The sequence below is a fragment of the Penicillium canescens genome (assembly GCF_028828765.1).
Source record: "Penicillium canescens strain IBT 15451 chromosome Unknown utg000004l_segment0_segment0, whole genome shotgun sequence".
NCBI classification, from domain to species: domain Eukaryota; kingdom Fungi; phylum Ascomycota; class Eurotiomycetes; order Eurotiales; family Aspergillaceae; genus Penicillium; species Penicillium canescens.
The window spans coordinates 2,540,771-2,565,545 of NW_026703966.1; the positions used below are offsets into that span (position 1 = coordinate 2,540,771).

General features: G+C 49.0%; 12 protein-coding genes across 12 annotated transcripts; 5 read left to right on the top strand and 7 right to left on the bottom strand.

The window, feature by feature from the left end:
- Positions 1 to 367: 367 nt before the first annotated feature.
- Positions 368 to 914, top strand: N7446_006318 (CVNH domain-containing protein; the record flags this gene model as incomplete). Its single annotated transcript, XM_058515066.1, has 4 exons — positions 368 to 571; positions 627 to 637; positions 692 to 807; positions 874 to 914. The coding sequence occupies 4 exons, from the start codon at positions 368 to 370 to the stop codon at positions 912 to 914; spliced, it is 372 nt and encodes a 123-aa protein (XP_058372244.1).
- An 876-nt stretch (positions 915 to 1,790) lies between these two features.
- N7446_006319 (uncharacterized protein) lies at positions 1,791 to 3,930 on the bottom strand. The gene is made up of 4 exons (XM_058515067.1): positions 3,465 to 3,930; positions 2,733 to 3,388; positions 2,610 to 2,677; positions 1,791 to 2,549 (listed from the first exon to the last, which is right to left on the bottom strand). The coding sequence occupies exons 1-4, from the start codon at positions 3,829 to 3,831 to the stop codon at positions 1,910 to 1,912; spliced, it is 1,731 nt and encodes a 576-aa protein (XP_058372245.1). The 5' UTR covers positions 3,832 to 3,930; the 3' UTR covers positions 1,791 to 1,909.
- Positions 3,931 to 4,251: 321 nt separating this feature from the next.
- Positions 4,252 to 5,276, bottom strand: N7446_006320 (uncharacterized protein; the record flags this gene model as incomplete). Its single annotated transcript, XM_058515068.1, has 2 exons — positions 4,252 to 4,787; positions 4,841 to 5,276. 2 exons carry the CDS (start codon positions 5,274 to 5,276, stop codon positions 4,252 to 4,254), a joined length of 972 nt encoding a protein of 323 aa, XP_058372246.1.
- A 357-nt stretch (positions 5,277 to 5,633) lies between these two features.
- Positions 5,634 to 6,761, bottom strand: N7446_006321 (uncharacterized protein; the record flags this gene model as incomplete). Its single annotated transcript, XM_058515069.1, has 2 exons — positions 5,634 to 6,254; positions 6,331 to 6,761. 2 exons carry the CDS (start codon positions 6,759 to 6,761, stop codon positions 5,732 to 5,734), a joined length of 954 nt encoding a protein of 317 aa, XP_058372247.1. The 3' UTR covers positions 5,634 to 5,731.
- Positions 6,762 to 8,416: 1,655 nt separating this feature from the next.
- N7446_006322 (hexokinase family protein) lies at positions 8,417 to 10,350 on the top strand (the record flags this gene model as incomplete). Its single annotated transcript, XM_058515070.1, has 2 exons — positions 8,417 to 9,045; positions 9,129 to 10,350. 2 exons carry the CDS (start codon positions 8,417 to 8,419, stop codon positions 10,348 to 10,350), a joined length of 1,851 nt encoding a protein of 616 aa, XP_058372248.1.
- Positions 10,351 to 11,489: 1,139 nt separating this feature from the next.
- N7446_006323 (uncharacterized protein) lies at positions 11,490 to 11,880 on the bottom strand (the record flags this gene model as incomplete). Its single annotated transcript, XM_058515071.1, has 2 exons — positions 11,490 to 11,737; positions 11,796 to 11,880. The coding sequence occupies 2 exons, from the start codon at positions 11,878 to 11,880 to the stop codon at positions 11,490 to 11,492; spliced, it is 333 nt and encodes a 110-aa protein (XP_058372249.1).
- Positions 11,881 to 12,128: 248 nt separating this feature from the next.
- On the top strand, positions 12,129 to 12,611 carry N7446_006324 (transcription initiation factor IIA subunit gamma; the record flags this gene model as incomplete). The annotated part of the gene is made up of 3 exons (XM_058515072.1): positions 12,129 to 12,169; positions 12,225 to 12,372; positions 12,465 to 12,611. 3 exons carry the CDS (start codon positions 12,129 to 12,131, stop codon positions 12,609 to 12,611), a joined length of 336 nt encoding a protein of 111 aa, XP_058372250.1.
- A 349-nt stretch (positions 12,612 to 12,960) lies between these two features.
- N7446_006325 (uncharacterized protein) lies at positions 12,961 to 14,154 on the top strand (the record flags this gene model as incomplete). Its single annotated transcript, XM_058515073.1, has 2 exons — positions 12,961 to 13,145; positions 13,281 to 14,154. 2 exons carry the CDS (start codon positions 12,961 to 12,963, stop codon positions 14,152 to 14,154), a joined length of 1,059 nt encoding a protein of 352 aa, XP_058372251.1.
- Positions 14,155 to 14,211: 57 nt separating this feature from the next.
- On the bottom strand, positions 14,212 to 15,017 carry N7446_006326 (uncharacterized protein; the record flags this gene model as incomplete). Its single annotated transcript, XM_058515074.1, has 2 exons — positions 14,661 to 15,017; positions 14,212 to 14,637 (listed from the first exon to the last, which is right to left on the bottom strand). Exons 1-2 carry the CDS (start codon positions 14,733 to 14,735, stop codon positions 14,212 to 14,214), a joined length of 501 nt encoding a protein of 166 aa, XP_058372252.1. The 5' UTR covers positions 14,736 to 15,017.
- Positions 15,018 to 17,371: 2,354 nt separating this feature from the next.
- On the bottom strand, positions 17,372 to 18,915 carry N7446_006327 (aldehyde dehydrogenase family protein; the record flags this gene model as incomplete). The annotated part of the gene is made up of 3 exons (XM_058515075.1): positions 17,372 to 17,485; positions 17,540 to 18,424; positions 18,496 to 18,915. The coding sequence occupies 3 exons, from the start codon at positions 18,913 to 18,915 to the stop codon at positions 17,372 to 17,374; spliced, it is 1,419 nt and encodes a 472-aa protein (XP_058372253.1).
- A 113-nt stretch (positions 18,916 to 19,028) lies between these two features.
- Positions 19,029 to 22,665, bottom strand: N7446_006328 (DUF323 domain protein; the record flags this gene model as incomplete). Its single annotated transcript, XM_058515076.1, has 8 exons — positions 21,956 to 22,665; positions 21,527 to 21,836; positions 20,795 to 21,474; positions 20,523 to 20,738; positions 19,573 to 20,470; positions 19,283 to 19,521; positions 19,147 to 19,228; positions 19,029 to 19,095 (listed from the first exon to the last, which is right to left on the bottom strand). Exons 2-8 carry the CDS (start codon positions 21,823 to 21,825, stop codon positions 19,029 to 19,031), a joined length of 2,481 nt encoding a protein of 826 aa, XP_058372254.1. The 5' UTR covers positions 21,826 to 21,836; positions 21,956 to 22,665.
- A 241-nt stretch (positions 22,666 to 22,906) lies between these two features.
- Positions 22,907 to 24,061, top strand: N7446_006329 (uncharacterized protein; the record flags this gene model as incomplete). The annotated part of the gene is made up of 1 exon (XM_058515077.1): positions 22,907 to 24,061. One exon carries the CDS (start codon positions 22,907 to 22,909, stop codon positions 24,059 to 24,061), a length of 1,155 nt encoding a protein of 384 aa, XP_058372255.1.
- Positions 24,062 to 24,775: the final 714 nt, after the last annotated feature.

Here is a 24,775-nt window from a genome sequence, read left to right on the forward strand (position 1 = left end):
CCATGTGTTGAGCTGCGCGTGGCCAAGATTTAGCCCAGCCCCGGAGCCAGCAGCAGACGTCACTTCTTGAGATTTCATGCATAATGACCTCGACAGACCTGATAATGACTCGGATTGACTCCCATGGCAGGCCTTTTGGCAAAGCAAGGAGCTATTGTAGCTGTTCTTTTCCCTGTGATTAGATCATGAGGACACTTTCAAGTGCTGGATGTCTGAGAAGCATCAAAGCTATGTTCAACCATCCTGGCTATATAAGGGGTCTTTACCCCCCAAGTCTACATCCTCACTCATCACAATAATCATAATCACTATATCATTGAACCTTAACATCAATTCACACGAAACATCCCAAACCATAACCATCATCATGCTCTTCCTCAAGGCTCTTGGACTCCTCCCATTCGTGGCCATGGCATTTGCCGGCTCATCGAAGTTTGCAGACACCTGCCAGAACGTTGATGGCGAGGGCACAACTTTGCGCGCAGAGTGCCGTGTCTCACACGATGGCCAGCTGCGAACCAGCTCAATTGACCTGAACCGTTGCCTCAAGAACGACAAGGGCAAGCTAAAGGTAAGAGTGCACCAACCCTAAGTTACTTGATATATTAATACTAATTTCTCTATAGTGCGGAAAGAAGTAAGTTGAATATGGAACTGGGATTCAATAGCATGAAAACTAATCATGAAACAGCGGTCACTATTCCGGCTCTTGCATTAACTGCACCATGCGTGGCCACGCCGAGTTCACCTGCCAGTGCCGCAACGCCGAGCGTGACCACAACTACGTATCTACTACAATTGATTTGAGTAAGTGATGATGACCCTCAGAGATCTGAGGGCGTTGGGAAGTCAGCTAACATGGTGAATTTAAAGACAAGTGCGTCGCCAACAACCACGGCGAACTTGGCTGCTAAATCCCCAAACTCTTTGGCACCAATATGGACCCTATGAGACTTGACGAAGATCAATCGAGCTGGAACCCTGATCTGATTGGAAGATTTATGGATCAATGATTTTTTGGGAGCACAAACGTTCGATATCCCAGTTTTGTTATTAAATGCATGCAGTTAAAAGCCTGACACACAAGTTTTACTACCAAGTAAGGACATAAATCCCTTAGATCCACACATCAATCTAGGACGTTGTCTCGGCCATCACACCGTTTGGCAGAAGTTCAATTCCCTCAACAGCATGAGAAATAAGGACCTTCGATTTGTTGCGGAGATTATCAAACAAAGCCCGGACCAGTTGTCGCCGGTGCAGAAACCGAATTTTATAACCGAATCTATCCATACATCAGCATATTATTCAACAAGAGAGAGCCTTGCTATGAATCACCCACACTCCTCTAATATAGTTCCCCAAGCACCGTGATGCTTAACATTCCCGTTCTCGTCATAGAAGGAATAGATATTCACAGGCGAGATCAGTCTCTCCAACGCCTCTTAGCAGCCAAGTTGATCAAGAATGCGCTCGTCTGTAGGCAAAAGACTGATACTGACGCCAAATTGAGTTGCAATATCCTCATATGTTTCAAGAACCACGAAGTCGATTTTGTATCTTTCAAGAAATGTTGGCTAGTGAAAAGCCGGCGCGCCACTGCCGCCGACAGTTATGACCCTAAAGGGCGGTTTCTCTGACATTTTTCGTGGTTGTCCACTTTGAACGTGGTATGATGGTGATTAAATGTTTTAGGCGAAAAGGAGGTTTATAGTGATCATTATAGCCCCAGCTTTGACTGGGTTGGTCGGCATAAGCATGTCCACATCACCTATATCTGAGTGTACGATGGTTTTCTAAGACTTGGTGGAGTGGACCATTCAGCCTTAACTGTTTGGGGGCCAAAGTGCCTGTACTAAGACCTCAAGAAAAACAGCCACATAAGACCCGAAATGGCAATAGGTCCGAATTATATGATGTACACAAGTCTCTTATCTCCAGTGGAATGTTCCAAATCGTCCCTCCTGCCACCGCCCATAAGTACATCCCGCTCTTCACCCCGCTCCACAGGCCCAGCCTGTTCAACAATGGTGTAAGTCGAGTCCGCAACAGCACGATTCATCCTCTGCAGGAGAATCCGCATAGCCAGAGCCAATACCGCGACTACAACCATAAAGAACGAGCAGGTAGCCATGCCACGAACATACCACGGCCCGTCAGACTGGGGATATAGTCTTGTGCCGAGCAGTGGACCACACTGGCCGATGATATTTAGAATGGCTATGCTTGCGCCTTTGCCTTCCTTTTCGACGCGGTTGTCCATTGACCAGGTTATGATAAGGGTGATTGCTGAGAAGAATCCTGCGGTCGCTGGGTAGACGCAAATATAGCGGATGAAGGTGTGTAGTGCTGGTGGTAGGTGTGAGTGGAAATGGCCTGTTAGTGCAATCACTAGGTAGGCTAGGGATGAGATGAGTGCATGAGCTATGAGGTAAGGGCTTCGGGAGCGGCTGTGGTCCGAGGCGTATGCGGTGAGAAGGACCACGACTAAGGCGACTAGATACGGGGGCGCTGAGAGGGCTTGGGCCTGTAATGAGGAGTATCCCATGCTATAGATCGGTGTGTTAGCAAGTGGTTGGATTGAGCGGTGGAGGTTATAGTGGACTGACTCTTTAATGATTGTGGGCAAAAAGACGGGCATTGAGCTGAAAGCCACATTACAGCTAAAGAACATAAACTGAGATGCAGAAGTTAGAATCCTCTTCGAAAAGCACAAAGGGAATTGGACTCACAGCAGCCATATATGCTTTGGGATCCGATGCAGTCTTCAAGATCTCTCGCCAGTTGAACCGGCTCCCATACGATTGCTGATAATCAACCGTATTTTCCTCAAGACGCTGCTGAGCAACCATTCTCTGCCGAGGATTTAAGAACCGAGCTTGACCTGGAGAGTCTGGAATCAAGTACCAAGCAAACACAGCAACAACCACACTCGGGAACCCCTCGACGAGGAACAGCGTGCGCCACGGTGAGATGGGGCCATCACCGCTGAACTTGACGATCAAGAACGCTAGACTACTCGCAAAGGACGTTGCTAGTGGTGCCGCCGAAATAAACAAACCATTCCGGAAGGCCAGTTCATGTCGACGGTAAAACAATGATAGGTAAAACGGCACACCGGGACCAAAAGCCGCTTCAGTGATCCCAAGCAAAGCTCGGAGAACAACCAAACCCCAAAAAGAAGTCGCTAGGCATTGAAACGAGGCGACGAGTCCCCAGCCACATACACATAGAGAAATGTAGATATGTGGTGGCACAAGGCGGTACATAAGTGTCATCCATTCAAAAAGAATGTAGGTGATGTAAAAAGCAGTAAGGAGCCACTCATACTGAGAAGATGAAAGCTGGAGATCTTCCTGAAGACCAGCTATCTTTGCATTTCCAATATCTGTGTCACAGATCAGCACGCAATCGCACAATATGTATAGAGTAATGCTCCCGCAACGCGGCATGATAAAACATACTCGAGCGATCCAGGAAGGAGAGCAGGTAGAGAAAAGCCAGGAACGGGACCAGCCGTCGATCAAACCTCTTCATTACCTCACTCTCCTCCTCGGATGTAAATCTCGGCGCCGACCCACCTTGCCGGAATTTGCCCTCGAGCTCCGCGCTGGTATTGTACTCGTTCTCCAAATCGGATAGAGGGTCGCCGACATCCGGGTGGTCGTCGAAGTTGGTTTCCACGCGTAATGGGCCGATGGGTGATTTGGCCGGTCCCGGTGCTAGGGAATCACTGTCTTGGTCATAGGACACCGGGGTGAACCGTGGGTTCGAGGATGTGCCTGAGCTGTTGGAAGATGTTCCCACTGCGGAGGGATGAAGGTCTGCCATTTCTCACGGGGATGTAGGGCTTGGTTGGGATTCTAGGGACCGGGTCGGTAGGTCAGTCTCTCCATTTGGGCAGGGACTACCTCATTTGTTAAATTCAAGTGAATACAAAGAGAGAAATACCCCTCGAGTGCTTTGCAGGTGACCGCTGTTGATCTAGGGATTATGTCATCCAGGCACGTGGATTGGTTATTGGGGCTACGATTAGAGTGGACTAGCGCTCACCATGGATCGGACTTAAGGTTGTATACTTCGACCACCGTAGACGTTCTACGAACTTTCTGCGGGTTTCCTAGTAATTTGAATTGATGATTGGACGCGCTCATTTGTTAAGGTTCTTCAGCAGTAACGGGGAAAACAGGCATCGTCCCATAACTCGACGCATCACTTCCACGAGGACGATGCTGTATTGAACATGAGAGCTTAGTGACGGCGCAGCGCATATCTCGGACGATAAGAGTCAGATGCACGGTTCCAGGTCTCAGAGACACGGCTGTGGTCCCATCCATCCTTGATGTATCCGCCACGGCCCGTGCGGTGGTCGTACTCATAGGTGTATCCGGTGGGACGGTAAGGGCTCATGGAGGGCGATCGGCGTTCATGCTCGAACTTGCGCTTGCGGCCACCAGCAAGCTCCTCGGCGCGGGCCTGGCTGCTCTTGACGACATCATTTAGCTCAGGAATCAGCTCGTGGTGTTCATCGACTGTCTCGAGATAGCGCAGGAGGTTCTCGGCGGTGTCACGGAGAAATCGGATACTGTTGGAGCGTTCGTTGTGGCTGTGGGTGGCGCCGACCTTGTGGTTGTCATCTTTGGCTTTCTCGTAGACCCTGATGAGATTGTCGAGGTGAGGTGGCTTGACATCCTCAGAATAGCGGGTAGAAGTGCTGTTCTGGGTGCTGGTGAGCTCCTCGTCTTGGACATTGGCAGTCTTCACGGTTGGAAGCTCGTCGATGGGACCTGGGGTAATCAGAATCTGTGGCGATGAGGTTGAAGAAGGAGATTTGGCATACCATCGTCCAGGATACGCTGGGCAGCAAGGTGGGCTGCGACGATGCGATTGGCATCAGCGTTTGAGACGCAGTCTCTGGTTCCCAGGAATTCAGCGAGATAGAACTCAAGGAGTCCATAGTCCTGCATGGTGTGTCCAGCATCAAAGAGGCGAACCAGGACCAGGTCGAAGATTGTGACCTGGCCATCACGATAGGCCTGGGAGCGACGACGGATGGCCCTGATCTGGCGTCTCAAACCGTGAAAGAGAGCACGAGAATTCTCACGGTTTGCAGCAATGCCACGCAGGAGCTCACTGGGTTTCATCACCACATTCCATTTGAGGAACATCTGCTCCTCCTTGGAGCGAAGGCGCGCCAGCACATCGCTCTTCGGGCCTGGGGGAGGCATCACCGGTTCGGGTCTGAAGAAGGGTGAGGGTGTAAGCTCAATATACATGCTGCAAGCTGTGATAATAGCTTACAACGTTGAAGGGCAAGACAAACCGATAGCCTGTGGGAGACTGACCCAAGTCTCGGTGAGAAGGGGAGGATGAGGAAAAGGAAGACCGGGCGACCTCCAGGACGTGGTAGAGTCAATGGTAGAGAAAAAACTTAGAAGAAAAGGGGAAAAAAAAAAAAGAGAAATGTGCGTAGGCAATCAACTGACGTCTGACTTCGATGCCAGGCGATAGAACTGAGAGATCGTTCGTTGACTACAGGTAAGAGCTAGGGCAGCCCATGGAAACATTACCATCATTGCTTGACTCGCACAGTTGGAATTCATGTGGCGGAGAGCATATTCCAAAGGATAAGTTTGTGAGTATAAAAAGCCTAGGGTCTGCACTCGAAGATTTGCAAGGGATCGTGAGTTGCATTGACTATCATATCCTATCGTGTCTGTATGAATTGGTCTTAGTTCCGCTCCTTCCAGAGCTTCTCGACTTGATCAACCAGAACTGAAGGATTGCCGCCTTCGCCATTCTGGGCGCAGTTCTTCCATTCATTGTTGTCACGAATGCACCAGAACGCATCATCTAAGCGCACAGTGCAGCTTGTCTTGACGCCAAGTTTAGCACCGCGCACAGCACTTTCGCGCAGCAGAGCGATGCCACTCAACGGTGGTCCACCGTTGTCACCATCATCAGGGTCATCATTTTGCTGGCTGGCACACTTATTCAGTGCGTCAAAGTCAATCCCGTGTTCCATTGCACACTGATGAATGAATTCACGATCTGGGATCTTGGCATAGTCATTGATTAGACAGTTTGCGAATCCCAGAGACCTGATGATAGGTGTTCGAGGGTAGGCTGGTGGAAGAAGGGATTCGTCTGCAGGGGGAGGGAAAGGAAGGTTGGCCGCGCAGAGCATAAGCATGTCACCGATGCATTCACCCGGACCATGCATACATTCTATCTCTTCGGAGCTTTCGGATACACTGGTTGACGTTAACGGATGACTTCAAATGAGATCAGAACGAAATCAAGTCCCTGGTATTGGGGACTGATGCTCACCTAGCAATGAAGGACAGTCTGAAATCCACTTTGTCATAGATCTTTTCCATGGCCGGTAAGACCAGCTTCTGCAAACAGGCCTGAGCATCTGGACATTTGCTCATGATGTGAGCTTCCAGCGGGATCTTGGTTTGCGCAGGTGTGCTCTGTGCATCAGGAATTCGTCCCGCGTTTGGGTTGTGGCTGTCCTCATTTGTGATATCTTCAAGACCCAGGGTATAGCTCTCGGGAAGCTTTGTGTGGTGCTGAGTGCATGTGGAAGATGGCCTAATCAGCAGGTAGTAGCCGACCAGGAACAACACAGCAATACACAGGCGGCGTAAAAAGGTAGCTGTGCTGGGACGAGTCCGTTCGTTTTGATCCTGAGGATCGCCATCTGAGTGGATCGGGAGTTTCTCCATGGTGAGGTGACGTTGTGTTGATAAGATCATGTGGAGAGGCGGAACTTCCCCTTGCCCATGCCATTACATAAGATCTTCCAACTTATGAGCCACCAGTGACATCAAGGATTTTTAGCTGCTTCTACTTGTAATTGCTTTTTGTTTGGTTGGCGAAGTCCCGATTTCTTCCTAAATGCCTAAATTACCACATCTTCACCGAGAATACTCTCATCATTCTTGGCTCCGACTTCGGAGACCATTATGGGGCGTTGACTAGCTCAAGTTTCAAATGTACAAGGCTCAAGAAACTGGGCATTTCTTCGCATGGGACAAGGCATGCACTATGTCCAAGGATCGCGTGGTTAGGCTGTCTGCAAGGTCGTTTTGAGCCTCGCAGGTCAAACCTTGACATACAGGTGTATCAAGATACGCCTGAACACGGGAGCTGTTCCTTGAACCCACGGGGGAGCAGGTGACCAACTCCGGGTAAGCAAAAGCGAGGCTGCAGCCGCGCCCAATGAGATCTGACAGTCTGGGCGAGAACGATCGAGACCGGAGACAGCACACGATGCTTGGGCAGACGAGTGCCGCAACATGGGGCTGCGTCTGGATACGGGCATGTCCGGCCCCATCACCACGCGAGCGCCACAAGTATATCAGAGCGGGCGAACCTCGTATCGAGCGAATGGCAGTTTGAAACGCTTTTGGTACGTGTTCCGGGGTCTAAACCCCACTGTTAATCCCTGTCGTATACCTCTCTGGATCTTCACTCGCGCCCGTGCGGCCGTTTCCCAACGCCTCGAAGGTTGTGTTTTAATCCCGAGAGCCAAGAATGGCGTCAGGACAAAGTATGGAGGGAAGCCTGGGCCCCTAACCGAGGTGTTTTAGCCTTCTTTTGACCTCCCTGGAAGGGCGTCAGATGGTCCCGGGTAGGGTTACATAGTCCGGAGAAGAGTGTAGGTGTAGACGGAGTCGTTTGCCTCATAGAGAAGAGAAGTGTTGAGTTTCTCAGCAACGTCGCATCGATGATACACCAAATGCTTGAGACCACACTAAATTCACTAAATTTATCATTTCCCTGACCCATATACACCTTGATGCTTTTATAGCTTCCACACTCCTTCCAACTCACTTTTAAGTTACAAAAAAAGGTACCTGGCTATTTCACTTGGTTTTCTTCCTCTTTTTCTTTCTTATTTTCTTATTCCTCTCCTATCTTAAGCAGGGAGTATACTTCATTCTCCAACTCCTGCCTCAGGCATCTAGGGATATCGGAAGATTCGTATATAGTCTCTCCACCCCCCATCCCTGAGATTCCTATTATTTATCTGTGATCAGCGCATACCGAAGATTCCAACGTACGTAAAACATGACAGGTGCTTCTTTTTTTCCTTCCCGGCATGATCGTCGTGTTTCTGTTTTCCCCGCAGCCGCCCCATCGCCCTGCAGACCGCGTCACCGAAATGTTCACTCCTTATTGCAACCTCACTAACCCAGCGTGAAACTAGGCTATATCAGCCCCTGTGGTAGCTTATCATCAAGGACATGACCGTGTCCGCTCCTAACATTCCAGCCCGACGTCACTGTTGAAAACGTAACGGCTGTTAGGCTCGGGAACTGCTAAGGTTATCATTTGCGACACCCGTATACTCGACTCGGGGCACGGAATTTGGATTCGCTGATACATTGGCCACCAACTTTGCATAATGACATCTGTCAATTCAATATCTGAAAAGGACAATGACGAGGAGCGCGACATGCCCGACGATCCGGTTGAGGAGGACCATGACGAGGTCAACTCGGAGTACGACGCCGTCCAGCGAGAATATCTTGCCCATCATCAACAACTGGAAGAATTCTTGTCGCCCATGTCCCTGGATGAAGGTGTGCTCTATCAATTGGCACGGCGTTTCTCCACTACATACCGACACCTGGCCCTGACATCGGACCAGCAATTTCTCCCGACGCCTGTGACCCAGCTTCCTACCGGCCAGGAAACTGGTCGCTATCTTGCAATCGATGTCGGAGGCAGCAATCTTCGAGTTGCATTCATCGAGTTGCTTGGAGAAGCTGTCGACTCGGATGTTCGTCCCACTGATGCCACTGAAAGGTCACGGGACACCATCCGAAAAGCCCAGCGTCAGCGCGTGAAGCGGACGTTGGAGAGAGCCTGGCCTATTCAGGAGCATTTGAAGATGGACAAGGCTGAGGATCTGTTTTCGTGGATTGGTGATTGCATCGCTGAAGTGGTAGCTGAGAGTCTATCATCCGATGCGACGAAAAAGGATATTCCTGCTGAGCTTGATATGGGCATTACATTCAGTTTCCCCATCATGTGAGTATTCCAGTTCTTGAGTTTATGCTACCGGGTTCTATTGGTCTGTTTCCGGGTGTCGGTGTTTTCTAACCATATCATAGGCAAGAATCATTGGCAGAAGCTACACTGATGCCCATGGGCAAAGGCTTCGCTATCTCATCTAACCTGAACTTGGGCAACATTCTTCTCGATGGATATGAGAAGCACACAAAGCGACCAGATGATGACGATGAGCCATCATCCAAACGCCGCAAGCTCTTTGCATTGCCCAAACTGAAGATCCAGGCAATTACCAACGACACCGTGGCCACTCTAGCCTCTCTTGCCTATAAGGTCAAGTCATTACCAAACAGCCGAGTCGCCATGGGCATCATCGTGGGTACCGGCTGTAACGCAACCATCCCAATGAAGCTAGATGCACTACACGAATCCAAAGCCAAGAGCGTCAATACAATGGAACCAAGCGCGGTAGAGACAATCGTCAACACCGAATGGACCATCTCCGGTGCCGCACCACCCCTATCCGAGCTGAATGTCACGACGAAATGGGATATCGAACTGGACCGGGCCTGTGCGCGTCCAGGATTCCAACCATTCGAATACATGACCGGCGGCCGCTACATCGGCGAACTCATCCGTCTAATCCTCTTCGACTACCTCACAACAATCGCCAACTTATCCAAACGCTCCCTCCCCGCAAATCTCGTTCAAGAATACGCTCTGACAACAAGCTACATCTCCGACACGGTAGCTAAAGCACGCTCCGACCCCGACCTCGCCAAAGCCCTGAACCAATCCCTCCCCCCACCAGAAAGCAGCGACTGGCGCTGGGATTCCCGGACCGCAGGCGCATTCCGCAAGATCGCACGCACAGTGCAGAGACGCTCAGCGGGCCTAATAGCCTCTGCAGTGGTTGGACTACTAGCCTGTGCTCGCGAGATTGAGTTGAAAGAGGATAGCAACAGCAACACGCCCGAGAACGCCGCTTCACCGCAGAGCAATGGAGAAGTCGTTACGCCGGATATTGTTGCTGCTACGCCTGACTCTGCGGTCGCGGCTAACCACGCCATCCACAGACACGTCGTTCCGGTCCTTGAGACGCCAGCTGATTGGCAGTCCGGGCCTGAAGAACTGGTTGTTGCCTATACCGGTGGTATCATCCAGCATTATCCGCAGTTCAAGGAGATGTGTCAGCAATATATCGATCGGTTGATTATGCGGACTGGTCCGCAGAGAGGGGGCAAGTCTGTTTTCTTGCGGGAGGCTTCAGATGGTGGTGTGATTGGGGCTGGTGTTTTGGCTGGCATGGTTGTTCGCAAGTGAGGTTTTCTTTTGATTCGGATGCTTACGGGCATACTATTTTTGTTCTCGGGGGTGTAATCTTGCAATGAGAAAATGGTGTATTTTGATTAGGGTGTCAATGGGATAGTTTTTTACTTTTTTGTATGATTCGGGTCTCATGGCATAGAGATGGGTATTTGACTATTGTTATGGTGATTCTATGTTGAAAGGAGCGGATAATATTCTTTTTAACTATTTCGGTTAGCCGGCTTAGACAAAGCCTTGTTCCTTCATTTCATGACTATTTTGTCTTTTTATTTATTCCCATGCACCTAGTTCCTGCGAGAAAGTAGTGCCGATCAGCACTAGGCCTAAAGGTCTGTGCCAACTTTGTTCCCCCCCAGCATTGATATGGTTATAATATTGATATGGTTATAATAGATCAGGGTCTACGACCAAATTACTACCCCGAAAGAAGTCTTATCTGCAACTCTCAATCAATTCGATACTATGGAGGCATAGGTGTTCAACGTCACAAAGGATCCACTAAATGATCAATCCGAAGCAATGTAACATGCTTGGATTGCAGGTTGTCGAAGATAGTTTTACCTTGCAAAGATAGGCCTCCGTGGTCTTGAACCAATCGAGAGGTGTAGTAATATATTCTCTGAGAAGTAAATCGGACGCAGGATGATGGGGGAGCGATCTTCCCTGGCAAATGTTGCGACAAATCACCCTCAAACGACAATACTTTGTGAAAGCATACCCAAAAGCATACTGACGATCAGCAACAACACCACGTCCGATTGCGTGGCTCTGCCCAAGCATCGTAATCGAAGAATGCGGGAGCCCCCAACGCGTGGAATGCCTTCAATTACGCAACGTCGTTATCCTGGCACGGCTATCAAACGTCATACGCCCGTGAGACACCGTGCAAGGTAAACTCAGCCGAGACCGAGACCGAAATGAAGTCTGCTCAGTTAGGAAAGAAGGTCGAGAGGCTCGGATTATGACAGATTCCATGCCTGGTCGATCGTGTTGTCTCCACGTTCTTGGCGGATCGGCGGATAGAAACCGAGGCTGCAGGGTTTTGAATGCCTCCTAGGATATATATGTATATATATCCCCAACATTCATCTTGCTCCGGTTTGTTTTGGTGAATCTTCATTTTTAGAACCGATTCAAATCAACCGGAACATATTGTTTCGCACACCGCGCTTCATGGCGTTGGCCTTTCCATCTTCGTATTCAATCCCAGAAGCCCCTCCTTCCCCAGACATTTGTTCCAATCGCTCGCGCAGCTCAGCGTCCGCCTCGGTGACGGTTTTGGTCTTGTGTGGGACTGGGTGGCGTTTGTTGTCTTCGTTTGAAAGAGGATTCGTGGGAGAGTGCTTGTTTTGCTCTTGTTTAGGCTCGGAAGTGATCTTATCTGTAGGAGAAAATTAGTTCTAACGCTGAGTTCTGGGCTGGGGCAATGTGTATTTGACCTTGGGCTTTTGACGGCTTGGGTGCTGTAGATAAGAATTGAGCACGGGCGTGTAAATGACAGAAAGTTGTTCTACAACGGAACATTCCAATCCCAGAGCTCTGAAAACACTTCAAGACCATACTGATCGATATGTCAATCTTGTTCAGTGTTGTGTTGTTGGAGTTCTGTTCGACCCTGACGCCATCGCGATAAGCGGATAAGCAACGCACGTGATGTGGATCACGTGTTTCCTACCTCCCCGCGATCCACCGGGACTGGTCAATTGTGCTCTTGACACAACATCTCACTCCACAGAACTCATTTAAGAAGTCTGCCATTCATATATCTTAAAATGGCGTCTGTGGCTTATTATGAGCTCTACCGTGGGAGCAGGTACTACTCCATGTGAAGCAGACCGGATGCTCCAAAGCTGACAAGGAATCTCTAGCCTCGGGCTGTCTCTAACCGATACTCTAGACGATCTGATCAACGAGGGCCGTATCGAGCCCCAGCTAGCTATGAAGATCCTCTCCACCTTTGACCGTGTGGTCACTGAAGTCCTGGCCGACAAAGTCCGGGCCAGACTGACCTTCAAGGTAAGTCCTTTCGGCCCATATACTCTTGCGGAGAGGGTCCTACCTTCATTTCAGTTCAGCATGGCTAACATGACATTTCTTCTCACCAACAGGGTCACCTGGATACCTACCGATTCTGCGACGAAGTCTGGACGTTCCTGATCAAGGATGTCACATTCAAGCTGGATAACCAGACCTCGGTGTCGGCGGACAGGGTCAAGATCGTCAGCTGCAACAGCAAGCGTCCTGGCGAGGCATAAAGTGGGACATGGGTGGACAGAGATGGCGTTTGCTTTTCCTTTCTCTTTGAGTCGCATCGGCGTTCTACCGGCAGAGCCGTTGATTTCGGGATTCGGGCACACATCCTCGAGGCGTTTTCAGGCGATTTAGTTCTTTATATCTTGCATTACAAATGTCCATGACATTAGATACCCAAAAGAACGGGGGCTATACGTACAGGATTCTCAGAATGTAGCGAAGCAGAATTGTAGGCGCATGATGCGTAGGTTGACCTCACTTATCGGAGATAGCGGGCAACTTCTCTTTCTTTATTTCCTCTGTGGTCATCTTTCCACTCTTTTTCCGTTTCGCCTCTTATGCGCTTCTATAATGCCGAGGACCTTACCCTGGCTTCGGGCCCAGGATGGCACACCAGTGAAGAATGAGTCTACACCGAGAAAGCGCGTCAAAACTGAAGCCACTCCTGATCGCGACGTGACACCTAAGAACCCCCAATCTCCCCCGAAAAGCGCGACTTCTTTAGGTCATGTACGCTTTGCTCTCGTCATCTATATGTGATCTATTCTAATACGCAGAATCTTTGCCAGCTCAAACACCACCGTCATCTCCAATCAAACGATGCCCCTCTGAAGAGTATAATCGCGGCCACACTCCACCAAACAGAGACAGTCACTAATGATTTACAACAGGTTTTTGCTCGATGGAATCGAACGTGACGATGGTTGGGTAATGGTGGAGGATGAATTCTATGCCGTCGCGCAAACATTTACACAACATCTCCATTACGCAGAGTACCTTCGTCGGCGAAAGGAAGTCAAGGCTGAAAATGCAGCCGCACTTGGAGTGATTGAGAGGCCAACAGATGGCCGCACTCCTGTTTCCAAAGAAGCGGAACGACAACGAGAACGTGAGGCCTTCAGGCAACGACAGAAAGCTGGACTGGCGCGGCTAGATGGCCAGAACCCCGACGAGCAGATTGATGACCACGAAGAGGATGACCAGAGGTGGACCGGAACCCATTTACACGATCTCATGACAAGCCCACGGAAAGCACGGTCCCTAGCAGGCACACATGTGCTCAAGTCGTCCTCGAGAGCTGCAGCAGGCTTTTTGCAAGCGGGGCAGGTACCTCCTCCGGGTAATGGTCAAGCTCAAGTGAACAGCACAGGGAGCGCGACTCCAATTTCAAGAGCAGCAGCAGCTCAAGTGGTTGAGCTCGACGAAGAGACTGCTTCAGACTCCGATGACGATCTAGATATCCAACACGAGGCGGTTAGGCTACCGCCGCCGAGGAGTGCACATTCTATGCCACGGAAGCTCCAATCTGACGATCAAAATATACCACGAGCAAACCTACGAAACAGCACTACGTCCAGATCAAAAGTAAAGGCGGCGAATACTCGGCCTGAATATAAGTCAAGAGTACAATCACTTTTCGATGACCTTGATGAACTTCCAGAGCCATCGCCGTCAATAATCTCTACCTCTAATAACATCACCAAATCACCTTCTACCAGGCAAGAGAAATCCCGGCATAATGAGGTCCCGACATTTCTAGTGTGATCTTCAAACAATCTCGCCCCGAATTAATTCCTCCTCTCATAATTTCAATCAGACAGTTCAAACCTCGTTCATAGTGATCGATTCGGCCGGGGCCTTGGAATCTTGAGCAATAGCTGAGCTCGACTTCCACATTCGAGGCAACCTTATACGCTCCCGGAAGCGGGCTGCGATAGCCTCAGGCTCATTCTGCGGACGTGGTTTTGGACCTTGCTCTTCGTCGACGTCGATGGTTGGAGTGACACCATTTCGATCGTGGCTCCATCTTTCTCCTCCGCGGTCGCTGTCCGACTGTCCTGCGACGTCAGCGTGCTGTGATTGATTGGTCAGATCTGGTCGCTCTGTCGGGGGCTGGCTGGGCGAGAGGACTGACTCGGCATCAGAGAAGCAGGCAGGCAATTCTTCTTTGCGGAAGTTGGTGGGAGGACCCTGATTGATGTACTGGTTAGCCACCGGCTTTCCAACAACAATCGAACTCTCAAGTGTCTACGGTGTTCAACTAGACTTACAATTTCAATGATCCTTCCTTTGTTGCGTGTGAAAGGTGCCTTGATGCACCGGAAGACTTGCCGAAAGCATTCCATGTTGGGTTGATGTTGTGAGGTTGATCCGGCAGGCGGATACGGGTTCTTTATAAAGAGTCGGGTCGAAAGTCGTGGAGGGCTTGGAACAATGCAGATTTCAGCAGAAATGCCTCGAAATGGGACGAGGAAATGCAACAAAGGCAACGCTGTGGTGAAACAAATGCTATACAAGGGACAACGCGAAACGAGGGACTGTTGTCAGTAACAAAGAAAAACAAGAAAGAAACGACGTTGGATGTGCTCTACAGCACCGAGGCGTGAATGAACGAAGAGAATTTAAAAAATGAGGCACAAGGAGAGTACATATACTAATGCCGTAAAGTTACCGGCAGTATGCACATCAATGCTATTCTCGGCGTGTCAAGGATAAGCTGGTCCACGGTCTCGCCCATGCAGGTTGAACTAGGCGACAGCCGGACCTGTGGCATGGACAGGATGACAGGCTGGGCAGGATCGCCCGTCAAAAAACATACTCCGTCCCTTTGCTGAGACTGTGACACATTCCCGGCAGTCCCCTGGCGGCAGCGGCGGGTCCCCCTAGGAGATTGGGTCAGGAATTAGCTGTGGAAGGAAATTTCCAAATGCCTGTGTGCTTAAGTCGGCTATTCGTGAACATGCAACAACCTATCGATCGGATCTGTGCACCTCTCTCTGTGTATAAACGGTTCCCTGCCTCGATCTGCTGCAAAGCATCAAATGCAACAACGGCAGATGGGCATTACAGGCAGCAAGATCATCGTGACCTGCAGCCTGTAGGGAATCCAATACATCACAAACCCATGCAGATTACAGTGGGCGCTTGACCCTCAGTGGAGCCGGTGGAGAAAGAGCCAGACTAAAGGGGCAAAAGGGAGAAGTAAAGAGAACCCTGGAGTACCACTCCGTACTTCATTCCTGTCCCTTTTAGGACGAAATACCCATGTCGGTTTTTTAAGCTTCTGTACCGTTTCCCCAGGAATCTTTCGATAATGACCAGTTGCCGATTTCCCCGTCCCTGTTTGTTGGGTCGTATATGTGCATGAATGCGAGGGCCTGCAAAGCTCGGCGTCTTTGTCTATACAATAATCGGCTTTCTTCCAAGACAAGGCGAGGCAGCTTTGTATGGCTCTTTGCCTTGTTATTTTTGTGTCTTTGTCTCGGATGCTCTCCCGTCAAAGGACACGGGTCCGGCAATGTAATTTTAGACGTTTCTTGGATGCATTGCCGATCTATCATAGATTCGTCACTGACAGGGATGATCTTGGGCTTGTTCTCAGGGTTAGATATGTGGTCAAGCCTAGTGCAACCGATCCGCATCTGATGATGGTGATGTGTGGTATAGTGCTTTGATCTTCGAGCCTCAATAATCACGTATCCGTGTCGTTTACATGATAATACTACAGGGAATTTTCACATCTGCCGTATTCCCTACTCTAAAATTTTGAATGCTTCAGCCTCAATCACAATCCTGAAAGGTAAAGACGGCTTCCTCACCTCGGCGCCCTTGGTTACTGTATAGAGCCCTATTCCTTTTATTACTCGATAGGTCGACCACTTCCAGAGATGCCAGAACAGATTCAATCGTACAGAAACCTTGCGGGTGCCTGCGGGGCCTGGAATGGTTCGCGTATTTTCTTTTCAGCCTCCCTTGCGTCGGAGCTATGCCGAGTTAAAAAACAGCTCACAAAGGTTGTTTTAGGGGGTCTTAGGCACAAGTTTCACGCAGGTACGCATTCCAGCATCATAAATGTGACAAAATACGAGATAAGAGCTAAAGACTGAAGTTGTTTTCGGAAATGAGGGTTATTGTTTATAAGTGTTTCATCTGGGCAAACGGGAAGCCCTAAACTCGACTGGAACCGCAGGGATGAGCCATTCAATGCGGAAACTCATTTCCAATGAAATTACCAGCAGAATAGATTTTGAATTTCCGTAGAAACGCCATATTGGATACTGAAACTCTACCATTATATCGGGTAAACGTATACACGTATAACGTTGACGTTCAGTATGCACATACTGTACGTACAATGCGTGTACAAACCGCGTATCGAAGACGCGCTGGCATCCACTCAATGAGGCCCTTGCTATGCAAGGTGCTTCCAGCTATGTAGTTCCCTACCAAAGTAACCTCGAACCTACCTAGCTACCTGGAAACGACATATTATTGGCACATAGTCAGTGCTAGCCGGGGTGGTTACCCGTGTTCTGAAGCTTGGCTTACATTCTTGCAGAGACTGCCTAATTGCTCCGGTGGTTACCGAAATTGTTTCTGACCATAATGCGGAAATATTCTCCCCTGCGCTATTGGCCCATTCTTTGGTTGTTGACTTTTTGGCAGGGACATGCTTCGCCTACCTTGGTGGATACCCTTGTGCCTATTTAGGGTAACGTTATAAATGCACTTGGTACATGTAAAGTGGCCCGTCAGTCAGCGAGAGGGCTAATAGTGATCCCTCTCCCAAGTTACCTTTTTCCCTTTTCGTTCGTTATCTTATTGGAATGAAGTGGGCCATGAGCATCCCCCTTGAGTTTGCATTTGATGAAGTTGCTTGATTCTGAAGTATGTCCAGTGCCGTTATCACCAGACAGTCTATATATCCATGTTTGTTTCTAAATGACAGAACAAGAAAATTCATATCTTGTTATGTACCCATTTATTTGGGGTAGTCCTTGATGTGGTGACTCTTGAGCTTGACGAACTGCTCGAATCCGAATCTGCTAAGGGTCACGCCACGGCCAGAGTTCTTCCAGCCTGTCCACGCGAGGTCCTGCGAAGATAGGTTAGAAAAGAGTTCATTGCCACTAACATAGACTGTACTTACAGGACTGGGAAAGTCAGATCGGTTGACAAACACAGTGCCAGCTTCAACACGTTCAACCAGCTTCTCGGCAGCCGAAACATCCTTACTCCAGACACTAGCTGTGAGACCGAAATCACTGTCATTCATGAGTTTGACAGCTTCGTCATCACCGGAGACCTTCATCACAGGAATCACAGGCCCGAAAGTCTCCTCCTTCATGACGACCATATCATGGTTGGCACCAGTGAGAAGTGTGGGCTTAACGTAGTTTCCATGTGGAGGGAAGTTTTCAAAGGTCTCATTGGCAGGAGTCTCGTTCTTCGCGCCCTTCTTAATAGCATCCTCAACTTGGGCGAGGATAGCCTCCTTGGCACGCTTAGACACAACGGGACCAATCTGGGTCTTAGGATCGGAGGGTTCGCCAACGCGGTAGTTGCTCAGAACCTTCTTTACTTCCGCAATGAAGCCGTCGTAGACCTTCTCATGGACATAGACACGCTCGATGGCGCAGCAGCTCTGTCCGCTGTTGAAGATAGCTCCATCAACGACTTCCTCGGCGGCCCAGGCAAGATCCACGTCCTCTCGCACGTAGGCCGGGTCCTTACCGCCCAGCTCAAGACCAACATTCACAATACGATCCGCAGCTGCCTTTTGCACTGCCAGACCACCGGCCTCTGAGCCGGTGAAGCAGATGTGGTTCACTAATGGCGAGCGCACCAGGGTCTCAATGAGAGTTAAGGATCCACTGTGGAAGAATTGGAGCACATTATTGGGAAGACCAGCTTCAGCAAAGGCGGAGGCGAACTGCTCAACAATTGTAGGGGTTTGGGGCGAGGGCTTAAGAATAACGGCATTTCCAGCGAGGATGGCGGGGATCAAGCTGTTCACAAGTGTGAGGTACGGGTACTATGTAGATATATATTGATCAGTTGGGGGGCTGTCATTGGTCCACATCAACTGCTTCAGTTTGAACTCACGTTCCAAGGGAAGATAATCAGCGCAACACCAACAGGCGAACGCTTGATATACCGTCTGAAGCCCTTTTCTTCTTCTCCAGGCACAATACCTTCCTCGCCAAGCACCGAAGTGCTGATGCGTGTCAAGTAACGGCTGCGCTTGATTGCGGTCGCGACTTCGACACCGGTGTAGGCAATGGGCCGGCCCATCTGCTCAGTGACTTCGCGAGCCAGCTCATCCTGCTTCTTTTCGAGAATATCCAGGGCCTTCTCGACAATCTTCTGTCTTTGTTGCAGAGTGGTGGACTGGGAGAATGACCGGAATGCAGCTTGGGCGGTCTCGGGGATCTGTCTCAGATCCTCCGATGAAACTCCAGTGCGGGTCACAACGGGCTCATTGGTGGCCGGAGAGATAGTATTGATCGTTTCCAAAGACATCATGAGTACTTGAAAATCTTATATGAAGAGAAGAACTGAAGGAATTGGAGAAGCGAAGGGATGAGGGGCAGTCACGTTATCTCTATATCTTATCGATGAAGTCATCGCACTCTATTCTACACATCTCTCACCAGCCGCGCTCCAACCCAGGCATATGGATAGTTGTGTTGGTACCAATTGACGCTGTATGATGTCAGTTGGTCTGCTTAGCTTATTATCAAGATCTATACTCACAAGCTAGTTCGGCCGGCGATGCGGGGCAACGTAGCCCAAGAGCCACCAAGGATAACATTGTGCTTGCCGTCGAAAAAGTCCGCTTTAGAGTATTGATTAGCCCAGGACAGGTCAAAGTAGTCAAACCATCACTCACATGTGTATCCAGGGTAAATTTCCATAGGCTTGAATCCCTCGTGTTGCGTCAATGGTGTGCTGGTCCATTCCCAGACACCTCCCATGCCACCTTGACCAGCTAGTTTGTCGCCATTGGGAGTAACTGGGACAGGGTGCCAGTTCTTGAAGCCAACATTGCAGCCCTTGAGATTACGGAAGAGTCCCTGGTCAGCAGACCGGGGCTTCATATTGTGGGAGTAAGACCCATTTGTCCCATTGCTGCAACCGCCATTAGATTTTGGTATCAAAAGATAGGGCCATCAAACATACCTGTAACCATTTGTAACTTGATGATTCTGGATCTGTTCAGAGTACTGATAGATGCTCTTGGTTTCTTCAAAGGTCGGGATCCTGCAGTTCATCCACTTTGCATAGCTCGCTAGTTCGTCATAAGAAGCACTCAATGGCCAGTCCTGTGCATGCTTGAAAGCGACAGGGCCAAAGACTGTTCGTACAGCAATACTGTCTGTGGAGAATCCCGTTGAATGGGAACTCGATCCAGCTTGGGCACTTGATTGGCCAATTCCTCTCGAGATCGGATTGTCTTGTCGTGAAATCAACACCCAAGATGCAGGGAGTGTTTGAATACCATGAGCTTGTAGATATTTGGCATATTCACCGTTGGTGATGGGTCGTGCTTGGGCTTCAAAGGCACGGACATAGACCGTTCTGTGGGGCTTCTCATTGTCCCACCCGAAAGAACTCTTGGGCATGACTTCTTCGTTGCTGTCATCCAAGCCAATCGTTACTGTCTGCGCCGGGATACTGAACCATTTATTTGGTTTCTCATCCTTCTTGGCCTTTCGGCTGATTTCCTCGAAATTCGGACGTTCAACTCCCGTAGGTGGCAAGGTTTTGTCACTCTGAAGTAGCATATAGAGGAAGGTCTCCAGATGCATGGCCTCATGTTCAAAGCCAATCCAAAGGGCCTCTCCGAGAGTTCGGTCTTGTGATGCGGATCCTTCCTGTAGAATTGATCTCGCACGGTTTCGTACTTTCTCTGAATAATCCAGGATTTCGTCTAACTGTGGCCATTCGTCGGGAATTTCACTGTGGTTATGGCATTGCTCCGGGTTTTCAACGTCTGGGTCGATGCCACGCTCGAAAATTTTTTGATAATACCTAGGCTCAGTAGGATCCTCCTGTAATGCCCGGGTCAAATGGATATCTACGGGGCACTCAATTAGTAACGAACATGATGAAACCGTAAGTAAACATACCGAAAAATGTTGGGATATGGCCGAGGTAAAATATAAGCGCATTTCGGAGCTTGATTGGCTTTGACAAAAGCTCTTCTCGGGGAACCATGGTTTTGGTCGCAAGATCCCACGCAGTCCATAGTGATTGGAAATCCTCGATGGTTGGGATTGGCTGAGTCGCATATTGCAAAGGGTCTGTGGATGTATCTAGCGCGGCGGGTGATAGTAGGTGGACGTCTATCACCATGTTAGTCCAAAAGTACAGGAAGAGTGAATCAAGGTTCAAATCTCACGATAATCATCAGTAGGGTTCCCAAACTCCACTTGAGAGATTAGATCTGCCTTTCGCCATAACTCATCTCGTTCATCCCGGCCGTATTTCCACGCTTCCTCAAAGACGAGCTTTTCCCCTCTAGGGATCTTGATGCCATTGATGACCACATCGACCTTGGGGGCATAGCAGGCTTGATGCCGTCCCTCGCGACTATCGTACCCAGTCAAGATCTCCCATTCACCAGGCTTGAAGGCCTCGAAGCCAAGCACCGCATTGGCATGCAGTAGTCCATTCTCATAAAATTGGCGGGTAATGCCTTCGCTATCGTTGTATGCTTTGAACACCTTCTCAGGGTCCTTGCAGGCGTCCAATCCGATCAGCATGAAATCAGACGGGCTCAACAACTTTGAGAAACGACCCAAAAACTCGGCAGCGCTGGTACGACCAAAGTTACCCATGGAAGATCCCATTGACATGACAACTGTAGGCCGCTGTCTGTTTTCTGGGCTATTCAGCCACCCAACAGCGTCATCATAGGTACCATGGAGACCATGGAATCCCACATGCACGAAGCTCTCGGGCGAGATCTCGGAGAACGTCCGTTGCAATTCCACCAGGGAGAGGTCCAACGCGTAATAGTCCACTTTCTTTTCCGTTCGTTCACACTCGCGGAGTAGAATCTCGACCTTGCGCAGGTTTCTATTGAATGTCAGGCGCAATTGTTGTAGACCCGGGTGTAGGGATAACTGACCCACTACCAAGCTCCACCAACTGTGCATTGTCCGGAATGCGCTCGACTATCCGCTTTGCATGGTTTGTCAAGACCTCAATTTCCGTGTTGGTGAGATAGTATTCGTCCAGATATGTGATTTTCTCAAAGAGCTTCAGTCCTTTGGCGTCGTAGAGTAGGAGGGTAGGGAATGTGCGTGGTGTATCTGCTGGTGGGTCCAAATTCTTGTAGATATCATCCACGAGTGAGAATTCCATGTCATTCTGGTGAATATCCACGATCTCGACCGTGTCGGTATTTCTCAGAGCTGTAGGAGACATGTTCGGGCAATCTATAGAGGTCAGATCAAAACCGGGAGCACGCAGAATAAAAAGCTGTTGAATTATGTAGAAGGTAGAGACCGCAGACCAAAAAGAAGATTCACAATGAAGTCTAAAATGACACTCTTACCTAGAAGGAGCTAATGGCACCAACCTCTATGACAAATTATTAGACAAGACCTGTGGGCCTCGGAGGGGATTTCAAGCTTGAAAAAGAACAAAAATTGAGCGAAATCCTTTAATGTTACATTGTGTGGGCTTTATAAAGACCTCAGCAGCTCTACAACCCGGTTTTGTCAGTGAACATGTTTGCATCACGACCCCCCGCAAGTCTAGATTCGTGGGCTGATCGTGTAAGCGGCTTAGGGCGGAACAGTTCCAAGTATCAGATTGGATCAGAGAGCGCTTGAGTCACCCGAGTTATGCCGTCTGACGTCTGAGTGTCTCCCCATTGTTGTTTGCATTGCCAGTCAAGTCGCTGAAGATGTGGGGAGCTTCCGGGCTGGTGAGGTCATAGCGCTGTTTGTCTGCTTTGTCTGTTTGCAGCAGGAATGTTTGGTTTGGCTTGTTTGCATCCGAGCGGTGAATCGTGGCAGTTTACATTCCAACGCCAAGGTCTTGAAGCACTAAGGTCCATATACAGTTTTCGAAGAGCATCATACTATCAAAGTGTCGCTGTTTCCAAACTCTTCTTACATGTGTTTCCAGCTCTTTTCTTCGAAATTAAACAAAGCACATAATTGAAGTTAGCCTTTGTGACGTGCGTGCCAGCTCCAATCTCCAAGAACCATACAAGTAAAATGCCGTCTCTAACATTTTAGATGACGATTGGACAAGCGGGCAGAAGTTCCATTCACAAATGTGCGGCCCCTTCCGTAACGATATTAGTAGAAGATAAAGGACTTTGTGAGATCAAATGTAACAAAGCAATACATCATCGCTTTGACTGCTCTTCCTTGTCCCTGCCTCCAAATTGCTTAAAATGTCGCACTCATGCCCCTGTGCAGAGTTAACTTCACAGTCATCCCAACCTATCTGGGCATCCTTCACCCATCTTAGTAAGTTTCATCCACCTACCACAATGTTTGACAGAACTTGTCGTTCTCTCTCTAAGCAGCAGGAAGAGCCTCAATTCAACCACTGGGATATCTTTCGCCAAGTCAGTCGAGAGAACGTTCAGTTGGCACTAGCCGTATCCAGCGGGAATGATACAATCTCCGAGCTGGTCAAGCTGCTCGCAGAATACGATGTCCTGCTCACACAAGCCACCTCCATTGACCTGTATGCTGATCACATTCCTACACAGTTGAATGAGCCTCTGCCTACCGGCAATTTTGGCTTGGATCCTGACAGTGTTTCGCTATCATTGGATGAGCCTCAGGAGGAAGAGCCTCAATCGGGCCACTGGGCTGTCATTCTCGAATTCAAACGAGAGAATGTTCAGTTGGCACTAGCCCTATCCAGCAGAAATGATACAATATCTGAGCTGACCAAGATACTTACAGAGTACGATGTTCTGCTCACACAAGCCACCTCCAGTGGTCTGAACGCTAACCACATTTCTCAACAGTTGGACGAGCCTTGGTCTACCAGCAATCGCGGCCTAGATACCCATGGTCTTTCCCTGCTGTTGAATGATCCGTTGTCCCTGGATTCCCATAGTCTTTCCCTGCTAGTAAGTGAGCCTCGGTTTACCTGCAGTCGTTGCCAGGATACTGACAGCAATTCCCCCCTCTTGTCTACCCGTGACTACTGCCGGCTTCTCGACCCCGTTTGCTCCCAGCCAGAAGGAACATGGATCAAGGATTTATGGCTCTGTTCAACAACTGACACTTTACTTGCAGAAGCAGAGCAAATTTGGCTCGATGGTGACTCACAGTGGGCATACGAAATTGCCGATAAACTTGCTGAGGACCAATCTCTGTCCTATAATGAATTTATGCGACGCGAGCTCTTCCTTTGTGCGATTTTTCACTCCCACGAGGACTGGGACCTCTCCAGTCGCATATTTCATAAGATAAACGGTAATTACATGGACACCACTGATGATAGACTCGAAACTGAGGTCAATCTCGGCGTGGCCTACTTTATCGAAGGGAAGAATCTCATGGCAGTTGAAAGGTTCGAGGATGCTAACTTGTGCTTCGAAGAGTCAATAATGCGAGCCCCTCAGTACAGCGAAAAAGCTCGCGAATTGCAGCTCCTGTGCTGTTCAGTTGATGAACTAACAAGCTAATTCTTCGTTCCCCGTAGCATCAGAGCATGCCTTGCCGTCATCGTGCCAAATATTCAGGAATGTGTGGGGAGACAGATACTTCTTTTTTGTTATTTGGTCTTCTTTTTGAACACCTTTACTTCGATTTCTCGTTCTCATATATCTAATATAAACCTTAATCAGTCATACACGATAGAGCTTCAGTAGATGACAGTCAGTAAGTCGTAGTAGAATGTAAATATGAGAGAGTGATAAGCATCATGAGATGCCGGAGTGTTTGCTTGTTGTCAATTCGAGTGTGAATCCATACATGCCACATCGTAATTTTAATATTGCACATGTACGAATACCCACGCCCTCGAATAGAGACTAGAATTGCCTTGATTATAAAATACGCTATACAACCTTGTACATAGATCAACTAAATTTCATTGTTAATAGGTCTTCCTTGGCTATGTCCTTAGCTAACAGTGTGGATTCAAGTTACTAACTTAGGGCACGTTCTATAACAGCTTTCTGCGGCTCAGGGTCATATAAGTACTAGTATTGAAGAATCAGGTCTGATAAATCATGAATTTAACGTTTAAGGAACAAGGGTTTAGATAGGTCTCAGTGTAAGAAAATAGACTGCATAATCTTTACGGCTTAATCAGGGGCTCGTTTGTTTTAGCATATACAGTTCGTGCGCAGGAACGAGAACAAAAGCGAACCAAAACGACTAAGAGAAAGGAGAAA

Excerpts from the sequence above, each read along its gene's own strand:
- N7446_006319 (XM_058515067.1), bottom strand. The coding sequence starts at position 3,831 with ATGGCAGACCTTCATCCCTCCGCAGTGGGAACATCTTCCAACAGCTCA. Across the intron at positions 3,389-3,464 it reads CTCCTTCCTGGATCGCTCGA|ATATTGGAAATGCAAAGATA; the intron begins GTATGTTTTATC and ends TCTGTGACACAG. Across the intron at positions 2,550-2,609 it reads TTGCCCACAATCATTAAAGA|CATGGGATACTCCTCATTAC; the intron begins GTCAGTCCACTA and ends ACCGATCTATAG.